The sequence below is a fragment of the Sinocyclocheilus anshuiensis genome, unplaced genomic scaffold (assembly GCF_001515605.1).
Source record: "Sinocyclocheilus anshuiensis isolate Anshui unplaced genomic scaffold, SAMN03320099.WGS_v1.1 scaffold787, whole genome shotgun sequence".
Taxonomy (NCBI): Eukaryota; Metazoa; Chordata; class Actinopteri; order Cypriniformes; family Cyprinidae; genus Sinocyclocheilus; species Sinocyclocheilus anshuiensis.
In genome coordinates this window covers 177,380-190,048 of record NW_015548230.1, presented here as the reverse complement: position 1 = coordinate 190,048, position 12,669 = coordinate 177,380, and the positions used below count along the sequence as shown (strand labels likewise).

At 40.7% G+C, this 12,669-nt stretch overlaps 3 protein-coding genes across 6 annotated transcripts in view; all 3 read right to left on the bottom strand.

Annotated features, from left to right (window-relative positions):
- LOC107654583 (rho GDP-dissociation inhibitor 1-like) overlaps positions 1-3,224 on the bottom strand; it is a 30,952-nt gene extending 27,728 nt beyond the window's left edge. For 2 of the 3 annotated variants that reach the window (XM_016441722.1, XM_016441726.1), the window contains exon 1: positions 3,104-3,224. The gene's annotated coding sequence lies outside the window, so the exon portion shown is untranslated. Of the gene's footprint in view, positions 1-2,401; positions 2,465-3,103 lie in introns of all 3 variants that reach the window. The other variant, XM_016441723.1, reaches the window with a different exon arrangement.
- A 2,275-nt stretch (positions 3,225-5,499) lies between these two features.
- On the bottom strand, positions 5,500-9,754 carry LOC107654581 (THO complex subunit 4-like). Its single transcript, XM_016441721.1, has 6 exons — positions 9,373-9,754; positions 7,415-7,576; positions 6,339-6,486; positions 6,150-6,216; positions 5,869-6,064; positions 5,500-5,772 (listed from the first exon to the last, which is right to left on the bottom strand). Exons 1-6 carry the CDS (start codon positions 9,610-9,612, stop codon positions 5,758-5,760), a joined length of 828 nt encoding a protein of 275 aa, XP_016297207.1. The 5' UTR covers positions 9,613-9,754; the 3' UTR covers positions 5,500-5,757.
- An 871-nt stretch (positions 9,755-10,625) lies between these two features.
- Positions 10,626-12,669, bottom strand: part of LOC107654575 (protein FAM195B-like) — a 6,356-nt gene continuing 4,312 nt past the window's right edge. The window contains exons 2-4 of one of the 2 annotated variants that reach the window (XM_016441711.1): positions 11,939-12,054; positions 11,532-11,636; positions 10,626-11,434 (exon numbers count right to left, since the gene is read on the bottom strand). In XM_016441711.1, coding sequence (XP_016297197.1) covers positions 11,370-11,434; positions 11,532-11,636; positions 11,939-12,038 — 270 coding nt within the window. In that variant the 5' untranslated portion in view covers positions 12,039-12,054 and the 3' untranslated portion in view covers positions 10,626-11,369. The remainder of the gene's footprint in view (positions 11,435-11,531; positions 11,637-11,938; positions 12,055-12,669) is intronic. The other variant, XM_016441710.1, reaches the window with a different exon arrangement.

Genomic DNA, 12,669 nt, shown 5'->3' with positions numbered 1-12,669 from the left:
TTGAGTCAGAACAGCCGGCATTGTAGTCTACTCTCCCAGGATCAGGAAACAGTCCTCCATAAAATGTGCTGCACACATCTGAATATTTGGGTTGAAGTGTTCTGGAACAGTGTTGTAAATACAACTTAACCACTGATTTCTAGTCGTGTCCTCTTTTGGAAGACCAAACAAAGTAGTTTCGCTTTCACAACGAAACACAGCGTCTTCACGACATGGCGAGCAATACTACAACAACTAAAACAACAATCAAATCAAAGTTACGCCTTCTTCCAAAGAGAAAAGAAAACTTGAAATCGCATCATATGACCCCTTTTAAAAAAATGATTCAGCAAAAACATTTGTGATTAAATATTGCAGTTTAGTACGGTGTATTGTTATATTGGTACATAACGGATATGACTAAATATTAAGCTGATTTAGTGAACAACAGTGTAATTTTTAACCATTTTAGGTCTAATATTAAACATTGAATCTATTCGGCTAGAATGTTTTGTTGTTGTTGCGATGGTAGCTTCTCTGATTGAAGAAATAAAAGCACAATTTTAAGCTGCTTCGGGGCATATACAGAAAGAGATTTAGGCCTTTTCTGTACTGAAAATCATCATATGGCTAAAAAAAACTTAAAATAACTTTATATTGCCTAGCTGTAGCTTCTACCTTGACTGGGGTCGATAAAAGCCACCAGCGCCCCGGGAGCACTTACAGAGGTGGGCATATCAGTGATGGCCCATCAGACCTGACCTTTATGTGGCTTCTCATCACAGCTCTTTGATGTCCGTCTCACTGCCGCTGTATCAGCCGGAAAGACTACATGAAGGAAATCTAATCTATTATTCATTAAAATGGCTGAACTATATACAATTCAGACAAAGCACACATGAACAAAACACACTAAGAGAGATCCTGTTTGTTTTTGCTTTACATATTCCCGTATATATGCTTACTGCTAGGGCTGGGCGATTAATTGCATTTGCGATAATATCGCGATATAAAATAACGCGATTTTTCAATCGCAGAGGCTGCGATTACACTCGGTCACGTGACACGCGAGAGTAAAGAGGTGTGTTCGACTTGAAGATCAGATCGGTGTGTGACATCAAAGTATGGCGAGAGAAAGCATAAGGAGACGTCCGCGCTCTCTTATAGCTCTCGCAGTACTTTGATGACACACACCCAACGGTCTAAGCAGCGAATAAAAATGTCATTCATATCCATTCATGCATCACCTAATTTCATCGTAACATATATGGCCTACAGAAAATAACATTTATGTTTAATCTATCTAATAGTGTGTTGGTCATACTATACAATGATTTATAGCTTGTCTTTGTTGAATAATACAGAACATAAAGAGCTTTAAAAAAATAATTGCATATTAAATCGCAATCGCAATATTGGTAAAAAAAAATCGCAATTAGATTATTTTCCAAAATCGTTCAGCCCTACTTACTGCTTATAAAAAGATAGGCTAATTAGACTAATTTTGGACATAAGCCATGCAAAAGTACACGTACAGACGTTTGCAACATCATAAATTCAACTGGCAACCTGCTTTTGCTTTCAGTTTCCCATAATAGAGCTGAAATATTGAATTGTGGTCAAGTATATAGGACAGAGCCCCCGCACCCTCCCTTTAATTTCAGTACATACATAGTTATTATAGCAACATGTGCATTACTATCAAATGCTTACAACTTCTGTCCTTTGTAGTTCAATTAAATAATGTGCGGCAAACTTTAAGCAAACTACATATTCACGATGTAACCTACAAGACAAATATTTTACAAATAGTAACGCAAATGGCTGCTCAACACACTTAAGGACAAAGTGTATATACACTGGGACACCGCCCTGACAAACTCAAGATATCGAAATCACGGTTACTATGGCGACGGCGTAGCTCATGAATATTAATTTAGCACTGCCGACGTTTCTTGGACTCCTACGGATGCGGTCAATCACGTGACCTAATTAATATACGTATGCCAAGTAGAATTCGCTCATTCGCTAACTGTTTCCGCTTTCAGCCAATCAGCTAGACTTACAGGGCGACCGTCATATTGCGTAGTTAATATTCATGAGCCAATTCTTCCCCATAGTAGGAATCGTAAATTGGCCTCAGAGAGAAGGAACTAGAAAATACATCGCGCCACTCACACTACACAGGAAAGAAATTAGCCTTGATTTTTGCAAAGCAAGATTAAATTCACCGGTATTTACACAGCTAGAAAAAAAACGAAGATCATAATGATTGGTGATTACCTCATTAAACTACATCATGACACAACTACCGTTGTTTGTTAATTTTACAACCAGTGCAATTTATTTAGTCGCCGTTTATGCCCAAGAAAAATATAGATATAGCAAATTAGCAACAAAAAAAAAAACTTGATGAACTTGCATCTTTGATCCAGGAAGTTGCTCCTCATGTTAGCAAGCTAATGCTGCTAATCGAACATCATTGCTAGCAGGAAGTAAAAAAAAACAAGTTAAATACGCCTTCAGCTAGACTCCCAACATTCACAAATCACGAATGCATACAAGTGCGTTCAAAAACGGCTTCCGACCTCTTGGCCCTTTATTCTCAAGTTAACATACCGTTTCAGTACGTGACCTGATATACGTTTTACAGCTCGCTTGTTATTTTAGGAACACGTCTTGCTTTTTTGGATGATTTCAAGAGAGGATCTAAATTGCAACTTTCCCCATGCACGAGATCAGAAAATATGCTGTCAAAATATGCACTCTTTTATGAAACACAATCTCGTAGTTTAATCTCCGAAAGAGGCAAAAAAAAAAAAAAGGCAAAACCTCAGGCTTCGACATGATCGTTAAACTTTGATGTTCAGACAAGACTAACCTGGGCTGGCCAGGATGTGATCAAATTGATACTGGACACCCAAAACCCTCCAGTCTGAGCCATAAAATTACATGCATCCATAACTTTCATTAATCGCTTTTATGAAGGACTGAATGCAGGCAGGAAATGCATGCATCAACTTGCTGTCTTGTCAACCTGCCGAGCTACAAAAGATGCAAAAGTGTCAACGCGAGCGAAAACGTTGTATGAGATCTTCGTGGTGTTTCTGCTGTGAAAACTTACCGTGGACCTGCGGGTACTGCGAGTCAATAGGTTAGAGAAAGCTTCCCTGACTTCTCAATGGCGCGACGATGAGGGAGCGGAGGCGATGCCAGAGAGCGACACACTTCCGGGAATACTCTCTGCGCATGCGCAAGAACATCCGCTTGTTTTTTTTTTTTTTAATTTTTTATTACAAAACTTGTAGAAACATACAGAAACAGGGAAGCGAGACATGAATATATTCCAACAAAAAGCAATTATAAAAATAAAAACAGAAAACAAATATTCTGTATTTGCATGTCAAATTAATTATTATCGATCCATAAAAGTGCAAAAATAAACTTAGAACATCCGCTTGTTCTGTTTTCGAACGCAAACGGAACGACGTGGAGCTAAATTAGCATTTTTATCAGGCTCAGTGATTTTACTTTAATGGCAATGTATAGGTCATTTTCTGTTTCTATCTATCTATGTAATACACCACGTGACTGCTTCAACGCGAACCGCGACGTTTCATTACATTATACTAATGCGTTAGCATTGGTTTTTTTTTTTTTATTAAATATCAAGCTCAAATGAACTTTGCCTATGAAATAAAAGGACCGAGGCAGAATTAAAATAGACAGAATTCATTTGTTTCATTTATTGTACTTATTTTAGCGCCAGTACACCGACACAAATGAATGACTTTGACAATGACCATTATTTATATACAATAAAATCAATTATATATATAATTATTTTTACAACATAAACAGTGTTGAAAAGCTTAGAGAAAAGAAAGCTTCATTGGTTCAGAACGCTTCACTTCGCCATCACTAGTTTGTCCTGACAGACATCTGCCTAATAAAACGCTATTATTTAAAGTCACCATAAAATAAAATTATTTTTTAATGGAATACTGTAGTGTTTATTATAAATAATTTATCCGTGCACTTCATTATTTAATTTTTTTTATTCATGTGCCCTTGTAATCTTTAATCAAAATCGTTAACCTCCCCGCCCCCTCAAAACGACTCCTCTTCACTTCCGGTCACGAGCTATGGCGCAAGGGCGGAGCTAGTGACGTGAGGGGTAAACAAGCTGAAGCCGATGCTTTACTTTATAGCACTGACACCAGTCACGAGGGAGTACCTTACCCCTAAACATTGAAAAGATATTAGGAAAGTACGACAACATTACTCTTAGGACATCGCAAACTAATTTTTTTTCATGAATATGACTTAACCTGATGGAGGACGCGCTCAGTCATTCTGGCAGTCTCTCTCTCTGGCGCGCGCTAGGCATGTTTTGTGCCGTTGATCGTCGTCTTCATCCTTAATAAATAAAACATTTATTCATGCTTGGGTGTCGGCTGTGAATCCAGTGGAGAGAAATCCCCCAGCACTAACTGCAAACTGGCATTCAGATCCGCCTCCATTTTGTTAGCAACGCCCCAGCTTCCAACGATCCAATCAAAATAAAGTCCCACCCTCTCATTTCAGATGCCGTTTCACTCGGATATACGTCACAGTAGAGAAGAAAAGGCAATCGCAACTTCCGTTTCATGCTGACTTTAAAGTTCTGTAACAGCAAACGAGAAAAGGTTTCAGGACAGCAGCCCGCCCTCTTCTGGCCAATCAGAAACGAGCGTGAATCATTTTGAGCTTTTGGATTTGCTGACGTTTCATAAAGGGCGTGGCTTCGGGAGAGGGGGCGTAAAGTTAAAAATTACTCCACTTACTAATTATAACCACTGTTGGGAAAAGTTACTTTTAAAAGTAATGCATTACAATAAAGCGTTACTACAATAAAACAAATTTAACCAATTGCATTACTTAAGTTACTTTTTGTGGAAAATTAACGAATCACGCTGCTTTTGCATTACTTTTTGACACCTGCGCTTTTTTTTATCCTGAAAATGTTTTTGGGCAACTGTAAAGGCCCTTTCACACCAAAAGCGTAAGTAACAGCTTTTTAAAGGTGTATTGCAAGAAAAAAAAAAACACCCATCTAGACTCTTACAGAAGCATTGCAGCCACTTCATTATTTAAATAAAAGCAAAGCACAAAGTTGCAGACACCTAGTGGCTGACAAGAGTAGTGTGCTTATTGCTAGGAGATTTATACACTCAAATACTACATTAACTTAAGACTGGCTCCAGTTAGCAGTTCTCTAGTGCACTGGTTCCCAAACTTTTTGCAGCATGCACCCCTTTCTAGTGTTTGATACACGTCAAGCACCCCCACCACCTTACTCTGGTTAAACACCACATTTTTAACTGCAATATCTAAACAAATATTCACTGTAGAAAATAAGTTCGGTTACAAAAAGAACATTACTTCCTATCTTTTTTAGAGAGATAGATGGGCCTGCATGTGTAATAATAAAAAATAAAAAAAAGGCAATGTATATACAATGAGTAAGCAGACACATCATGTGGTTACTAAATACTGCAGGTTTTTATTTCAATGACCTACACAAGGATGGTTAAATTCGCCCATCCCTTAAATCCTCAAAAAGGAAAATGAAAATAAAAACAAAGTAGGTAAAAAAAACACGAGCACTTTAAAAGGAGAAAAAGATCGGTACACATTTAAATCACTTCTGAAGACGCAAGTGTAAAACAGCCGACATGTTCAAAGCTATTACAACGATGTTGGAACAGCAGGGAATGCAGCTTGACATGTTGGTATTTAGCTGGTATCCATCTGTTTGAAAAACAAAAGGAAAATGGAGATTACTACCAGCTTTTTTATTTTTAAACAAAGCACATTTTAAAAGCATCTTTGAATTAGTTAACACACCCTGGCATTATAGGCGTCTAGCTGGGCGTCCAGTTCTTCGGCAGAGAGCTGCTGTTTGCTGCCGCCGCCTCCTCCTCCTCCTCGACTGCCTCGTCCCCGACCTCTGGCCCCTCCACCGCCACGTCCCCCGCGACCTTTCAGCACACCAAAGCCCCCAATTCTGTTTCTGTTCATGCCGCCACCACCACGATTTAGACTGTCAGAAAGGAGAACAAAAACTTCAGTCACACCAAACATTAGAAAACACAAGCCAAGAAACTAAACAAACCATTCATCCTCACCCCTGCATCGGAGTCCGCCTCTGTGCGTCAATCTGTGATGTAACGAGCTGAATGTTCATTGGGCGACCTGAAAGAGAGCATTTACATGACTGAAAACTGCTGCTAGACCACTTCAACAGGCTTCCCAATGACTTTCAGGCCTGTTGGAGGCTTTTATAATTTGAGAGCTTCTTAAGGACGCACGCATACCATCAAGGGGAACACCGTTGTACTGCTTCATGGCTTTCATGGCGTCTGCTTTCCTCTCAAAGTGCACATCCGCAGTGCCGAGGCTGCGTCCTGACCGGTCGTAATGTACTGCTGCTTTCTTCAAACTGCCAAATTCGGCGAAGAGTTCCTGCAGCACAAACCATACCTTAGCTCCAGAATCCATCAAATACTTAAAGAGTTACTCCACCCCAAAATGAAAATGTTGTCATTAATCACTTACCCCCATGTCGTTCCAAAGCCGTAAAAGCTTCGTTCGTCTTCGGAACACAATTTAAGATAATTTGGATGAAAACCGGGAGGCTTGTGACTGTCCCATTGACTGCCAAGTAACTTACACTGTCAAGGTCCAGAAAAGTATGAAAGACATCGTCAGAATAGTCCATCTGCCATCAGTGGTTCAACCGTAACGTTATAAAGCGACGAGAATACTTTTTGTACGCGAAGAAAACAAAAATAACAACTTTATTCAACAATTCGTCTCCTCTGTGTCTCTCCGCATCACCATTTTGCAGAATATCCACTGAACGCAAACTGCGTACGCTGTTCTGTGTCAGCCGCGAGACAAGGATATGTTTTCTACGTGTATTTACGCTTTGATTTGAATGAAAACAGCGCATCCGTGTGTCGCGGCTGACACAGAACAGCATACGCTGCTTGCATTTAGCACATATTCTCCAAAATGGCGCTACGGTGATGCGGAGAGACACAGAGGAGACGAATTGTTGAATAAAGTTGTTATTTTTGTTTTCTTCGCGTACAAAAAGTATTCTCGTTGCTTCATAACTTTACGGTTGAATCACTGATGGCAGATGGACTATTCTGACGATGCTTTTCATACTTTTCTGGACCTTGAGAGTGAAATTTACTTGGCAGTCAATGGGACAGTCACAAGTCTCCTGGTTTTCATCCCAAATATCTTAAATTGTGTTCTTAAGATGAATGAATCTTTTACGGGTTTGGAACGACGTGGGGGTAAGTGATTAATGACAACATTCATTTTGGGGTGGAGTATCTCTTTAAAGAGTCTTCACTGCACAAATTAAAGTAACACCTACCTGAATGTCTGCATCGGACACGCCGAAGTCAAGGTTGGACACGAGGAGCTTTCCTCCGGTTTCCACGCCTGCTCCACCACCACCGCCTCCACCACCTCCAGCGTTCGCACTGTAGCCGTTGTCAAACAGGTCATGCTGCCACTTGTCTGGGAGCTGCTTGGGCTGCAACAGATGAGAGAGAACGCACCTGCTGACTTCGGGTCCCCAGTCTGTCACTGACAGTCCACTCGGCTGGGTGTTGGGGCAAGCAGGGGGCTCCGCTTCAACAAGGCCAAGGGCACCCAGTGCGCTCACTGTGATTTCCAGCAATCCCTGCCCACCCCATCACTACAAACAAGTAAACCAATGCAGGACACAGCTGGTAGCTGGTTCAAATTACGCTCTAACTTTACTGGGCGCAATTCACTAGATCTCAGTGGAGGCAAGTTTAACCCCTCTGGTGGTTGAAAGTTTACATTTTGAATTTTTACTTCATCAGAATGGTACGAAACTTGATGACTTTGAAAGATTTGAGTACATAAAAAGGACAATGTATTGTTGGCTATTGCTACAAATATACCCCAGCGACTTAAGACTGCTTTCGTGCTCCAGGGTCACAAATGGACTTAATCACAGTGTGATCTTCTTGGTTAAAATAAATAAAAATAAAATTACCAGTAAAGGAAATTAATGGTTAACAAAGAATTTGAGGGGTAAACCCTACAAAACCAGCCCATATTAACTAGTCTAAAACACAAAGCAACTATGGAATACACAACCCTATATATTTTAAATAGATTTCAAATACCTCCGCACTAATTTTAACTTCAACACTTATACAAATTCTCCAGTTTTGTTATATATAAATGGCGCATAATTTAGGAACGCATATCGTGTAGTACCATTAAAAATACTCAAAACACAAAAATAAACATTGATACAAAATGGTACACTTTTTTTTTTTTTTACAAAGGGTCACCCTTAAATGTATCCTATCGGTTTTGACTGCCAAGAATTAAAGTTAAGAAAGCCAGAGGGTTCATTCAAAAGATTAACCAGGCATGATACGTATAAGGTCAAAATAACCGGTTACAAGAGTAGGTTAACAAGTTAACTGAGGGTAGCCTATTGTTGTAAACACCACCATTCCCTTAGCTGCCCTCCCCCTCGGTAGCAAGCGAACGAGCTACCAGCAACCCAAGAGTCTCTTGCCGTTCACTCCAAATGAATCCCAACAGGCCTCCGTTAGGTGGATACAGATGTTCCTCTGGTCTCCGGAGAGGAGCAGCACAGCAAAGTCCAAAACAGGAGGTTAAAACGAGGCTTTCAGAAGTGTCCATGCTTGGCGTCTGAAGCTGCTTTGGAGCGTCCATTTTGAGCCCACGCCATTTTCACGTGCTTATATAAATACAGCCCTCACTAAGCTCAAGCTAACAATTAGCGAGGGGGGGGGGTATCCATAATCGCTGGACAAAAGATGGTCAAAGTCCATTTATCCTGTACGGCTCCAACACTATGTAACTATATTTCTGCCTTCAAAGGATATTCGAGACCATGAAACCCCTCCCAAACAAAAGCCGAGCTCCAGCGAGGAACGAAGGCCTTCTTAAAGTTGGGCTTTTTTTCCTCGCACAAAAAAGGTGGACGCTTTAAAATCACAAGGATGTGCGCTGGATGTTGTCGAAAACAAAGAAAGGCTAGGCTGAATGAAAGGGACCAGCCGTCTCCAAAATGGCGTCGACGACCGTAGGATAGCAGATACACAAGCCGCTCACACGGATGGCAAGACAATGGGCTTAGGGAGAGAACACATTATGCACAAAATATATCTAACCAGCTTCTCCGAAATACATTCCCAGAGAAGCTCCAGGGGCCCGTACGGCGAGCTAGCCGCCATGTTTGCTGGCAGCCTAGAAAGATAAAAACGGGCTTCACCCAGGCATGTGGATGCGCCCGTGATTTTCTCCGCTTTCTCCTACCCTGCTGTACGGCGTAGGTCTGCTTCTTCCGCGGCTCAGGTTCTGGCGGTTCCTCATGGGGCCCGATCCCCCGCCGCGGCCTCCAAAGCCTCCGCCTGTATTTCCGAGCCGCCCGCCGGCGCCAGCACCGCGGCCGCCGCCTGTGACTCCGCGGCCTCCTCTCCCGCCGCGCCCGCCTCCCCCGCGCTGCCTGTTTTGCTTGATGATATCGTCTAAGGACATATCCATCTTGTCTGCCATCTGTTAACGCTAAACACTGCCGTTAACTAAAAACAAACCCAGCTCATATGAAGCGCTACCGCTCGCTCACAAACAAAAGCGGAAACGACGAGCAACCGCCGGCGCCATATTTATAGCGGGAACGCTCGTGACGCACGTCGGTGAGACGAACGCTTCCGGTTTAAATTCCTCAAGTCGAGACTCGAGAACGCAGCGTTTATTTCATAACAGTGAGATACTGAACGTTGTAAATTTTCTTACAAATATTAAAATTTAATGTCATTATTTTTTATAAAAGAAAATAACCATTAGCTTTATATTATAATAATACAAATGAATCAAGACTATTTGCAAAGAATACACGTAACCAAGTTATAGGCGTACCCTATTCTCTTTTAGTCTTACTTTAATCTTCAATGTATTTGCTTAAGGCTTGTATATGTACCATTTCTATGTGTGAACTATGCTTTCAACAAAGTTTATTGGCAAAAAATGTACATATAAAACAATGTAACAGATATCGGTGTTCTTTGAATAGTACTTGAAAACATCCTTTACATTTAGACCGAGGACAAATGCAAAAGGCATGAATTTTATACATTTTGCAGTATTCTGAATTATTTTGATTTGCCCTCATCATGATCATTCATGTCTGAAACATCCAAAAAGCCAACTAATTTCATTTTATATATAAAAATATCACCGACTTATAAATAAATACGTACCCACCACTAATACGCAGCATTTCTGAAAAACATGAACATACATTAGAAGCTTGTGATGTGTTTCATCAGGGCTTTTGAGAAGGATTTGTGTTTATATAAATCATATCATCTCAAAAAGCCTACAGAGCAGTGAGAATGGGATCATGATATGATCGCTTACCTGAACTCTTCTCTAAAACGGAATGTTCAGTTTTTCCTCACTTTCACAGCACCCTCCAAAATTCCGAACCATTTCCAGAAAAGAAGGAAGGGTTTTAACTTTAAATGCATTTATCTGCTAAACATTCCTGTTGTTAAATTTTAACACATTTTGTACACATACAAAAAAAAACCATACAGGCGACCTCATAAACATGATAAATGCAATGCAGAGAGTCTGAGATAACATAAAAGTAATCTTTATTTTAATTTTATTTTAAAGGCTGGGAACGAAAGATTTGGAAGTCTACGTAAAGTTCTTGACGGTATCAATTCATAGTTAAAAATGGAGGTACGATTACTAAAAATATCTGCCGAGCCAAACTTACCTGTCCTACCAGACAAAACTCGCTAAATTCTTCTATCAATCAATCAATCTATGAAACTAACTGAACAGTCAGTCGCTCCCCGGCGGGTGATGAACGCGTTTCGAAAAAGGAGTAAATTCCAGGACTGCGTCCCATTTTGGGAAAGTTTGTGTAGAGTCTGTCCAACAGTTTAAGCATCACTGTGCTTTACCTTCCCCATTTGTCATCTCCACATCAAAAAATGAAGAAAAATCTAAACCCAAGAAGTAAGAAAAAAATACTGAAACAGGTCTTTGTTATTTTCCCATCTGCAAAAAAAGAAAGAAAGGAAAAAAAAGAGCCCGGATGAACATGAAAAACAGGGAATGGCCACTCAAACGGCTCTTGAAAATGTAACGCATAAATAGATGTGCAGATCACAGGTCCATGAGGCAGAGAAGAGAGAAGCTTATGTGTTGGCCAACAGGAGACTGATAGAGTAGAAAGGTCCCAAATGTAAAAGGAAGGACAAAAAAACCCCGGCTGGATCAGAAAGAGAGGGCACGGTCTAAGACTTCTTGGAGTCGTGTGTGTTCCGCTTCTTAAGGTCACTCAGGTCCACTGGTATAAAAGCTGCAAGAAAGAAGGGACAAAAAAACGAAGCAAACGGATTTAAAAACACGGCATGGACTTTGTCCGGATGAAAACTGTTACAGACAATTAAACTTACAATGTAGGTTGGGATTTGGGTTTTTCTCCACATACTCCTGTGGTCCGCGATCATTACGTTCACTATTTTGTGGGGATTTAATGTCTCTCAAAACACAAAGCCAAGCTGGAAAGAAAACACAAAAGCCTTACGACAACATTAATGTCTCGAAATCCTGAGTCTTAGTTACAAGGCTCCTACACTTTTTAACTAACAAATTTATATAATTTGGTTGTACATGATTAAGGATTTTTAAAAATGTAAGGATTGTAAAGATTGTATCCATAAAGAATCATTTCTAGCCAATGAAATATTTAAAAGCGGAGCACAACTGTAAATTTCAGTGATGTTCTTAGGCCTGGAAGTCACACTTTTCCAAAGTGAAAACGGTGCTCAGCTAAAAAAAAAAGGTGTGTTTTATGTCTTACTGTCATGGATGAAGCGCACATTTTCTTCATGTGCTGGTGTGAAAAGCTCTCCTGTATTCGTTGGTGATCGAGGGCTGGACGTCCTCTTGTACGTGTGCATTCTAGGGGTAGAGGAGCTGGGGGGGGGGAAAAAAACAGAAATCAGGGAAAAAGAGAAACTGTACTTATTTTTCAAAGACGCTTTAGAAAACTGATTCGGGCCGACTAGCAAAACAAACTTGTAGCCAATCAGCAGTAAGGGGCGTGTCTACTCATGATGTGGAGGAGAGAGTGTTCAGTGCACAGGACGGACATTAGCCGAGCCGAGCGACAGAAAGATAGAGATGGCGGATAAAAAACAAAAGAGGAAAACATCTGCGGAACAAAAGAAGGCAATAAGGCAAGAAGTAGGACCCGTGTAAATATCGGATCAGCTTTCCAGCGCTGGAGAGAACTCAAGGAGCAGAAGGCCTGCGATCGGACGCCGAGGTTGCTTTGTTTCTTCTCGATAGGTGAGTAACACCGTGTCTGCGCCGCAACAGCTAAAGTCTGTCTAGTACACTGGACGCGACAAAGCGACCGTTGAAAATCATTTGAAATTTGTGTCAATACGTCATGAATAGAACGCAGCAGCCATTTTCTGTCGGGGATTTGTTGAGTCGTGTTGTGCCGCATCCAGTGTAGACCATAGATATGTATATATTAGGGCTGCACGATTAACCGAATTTTGATAGCAATGCCGGTTCTGTAAT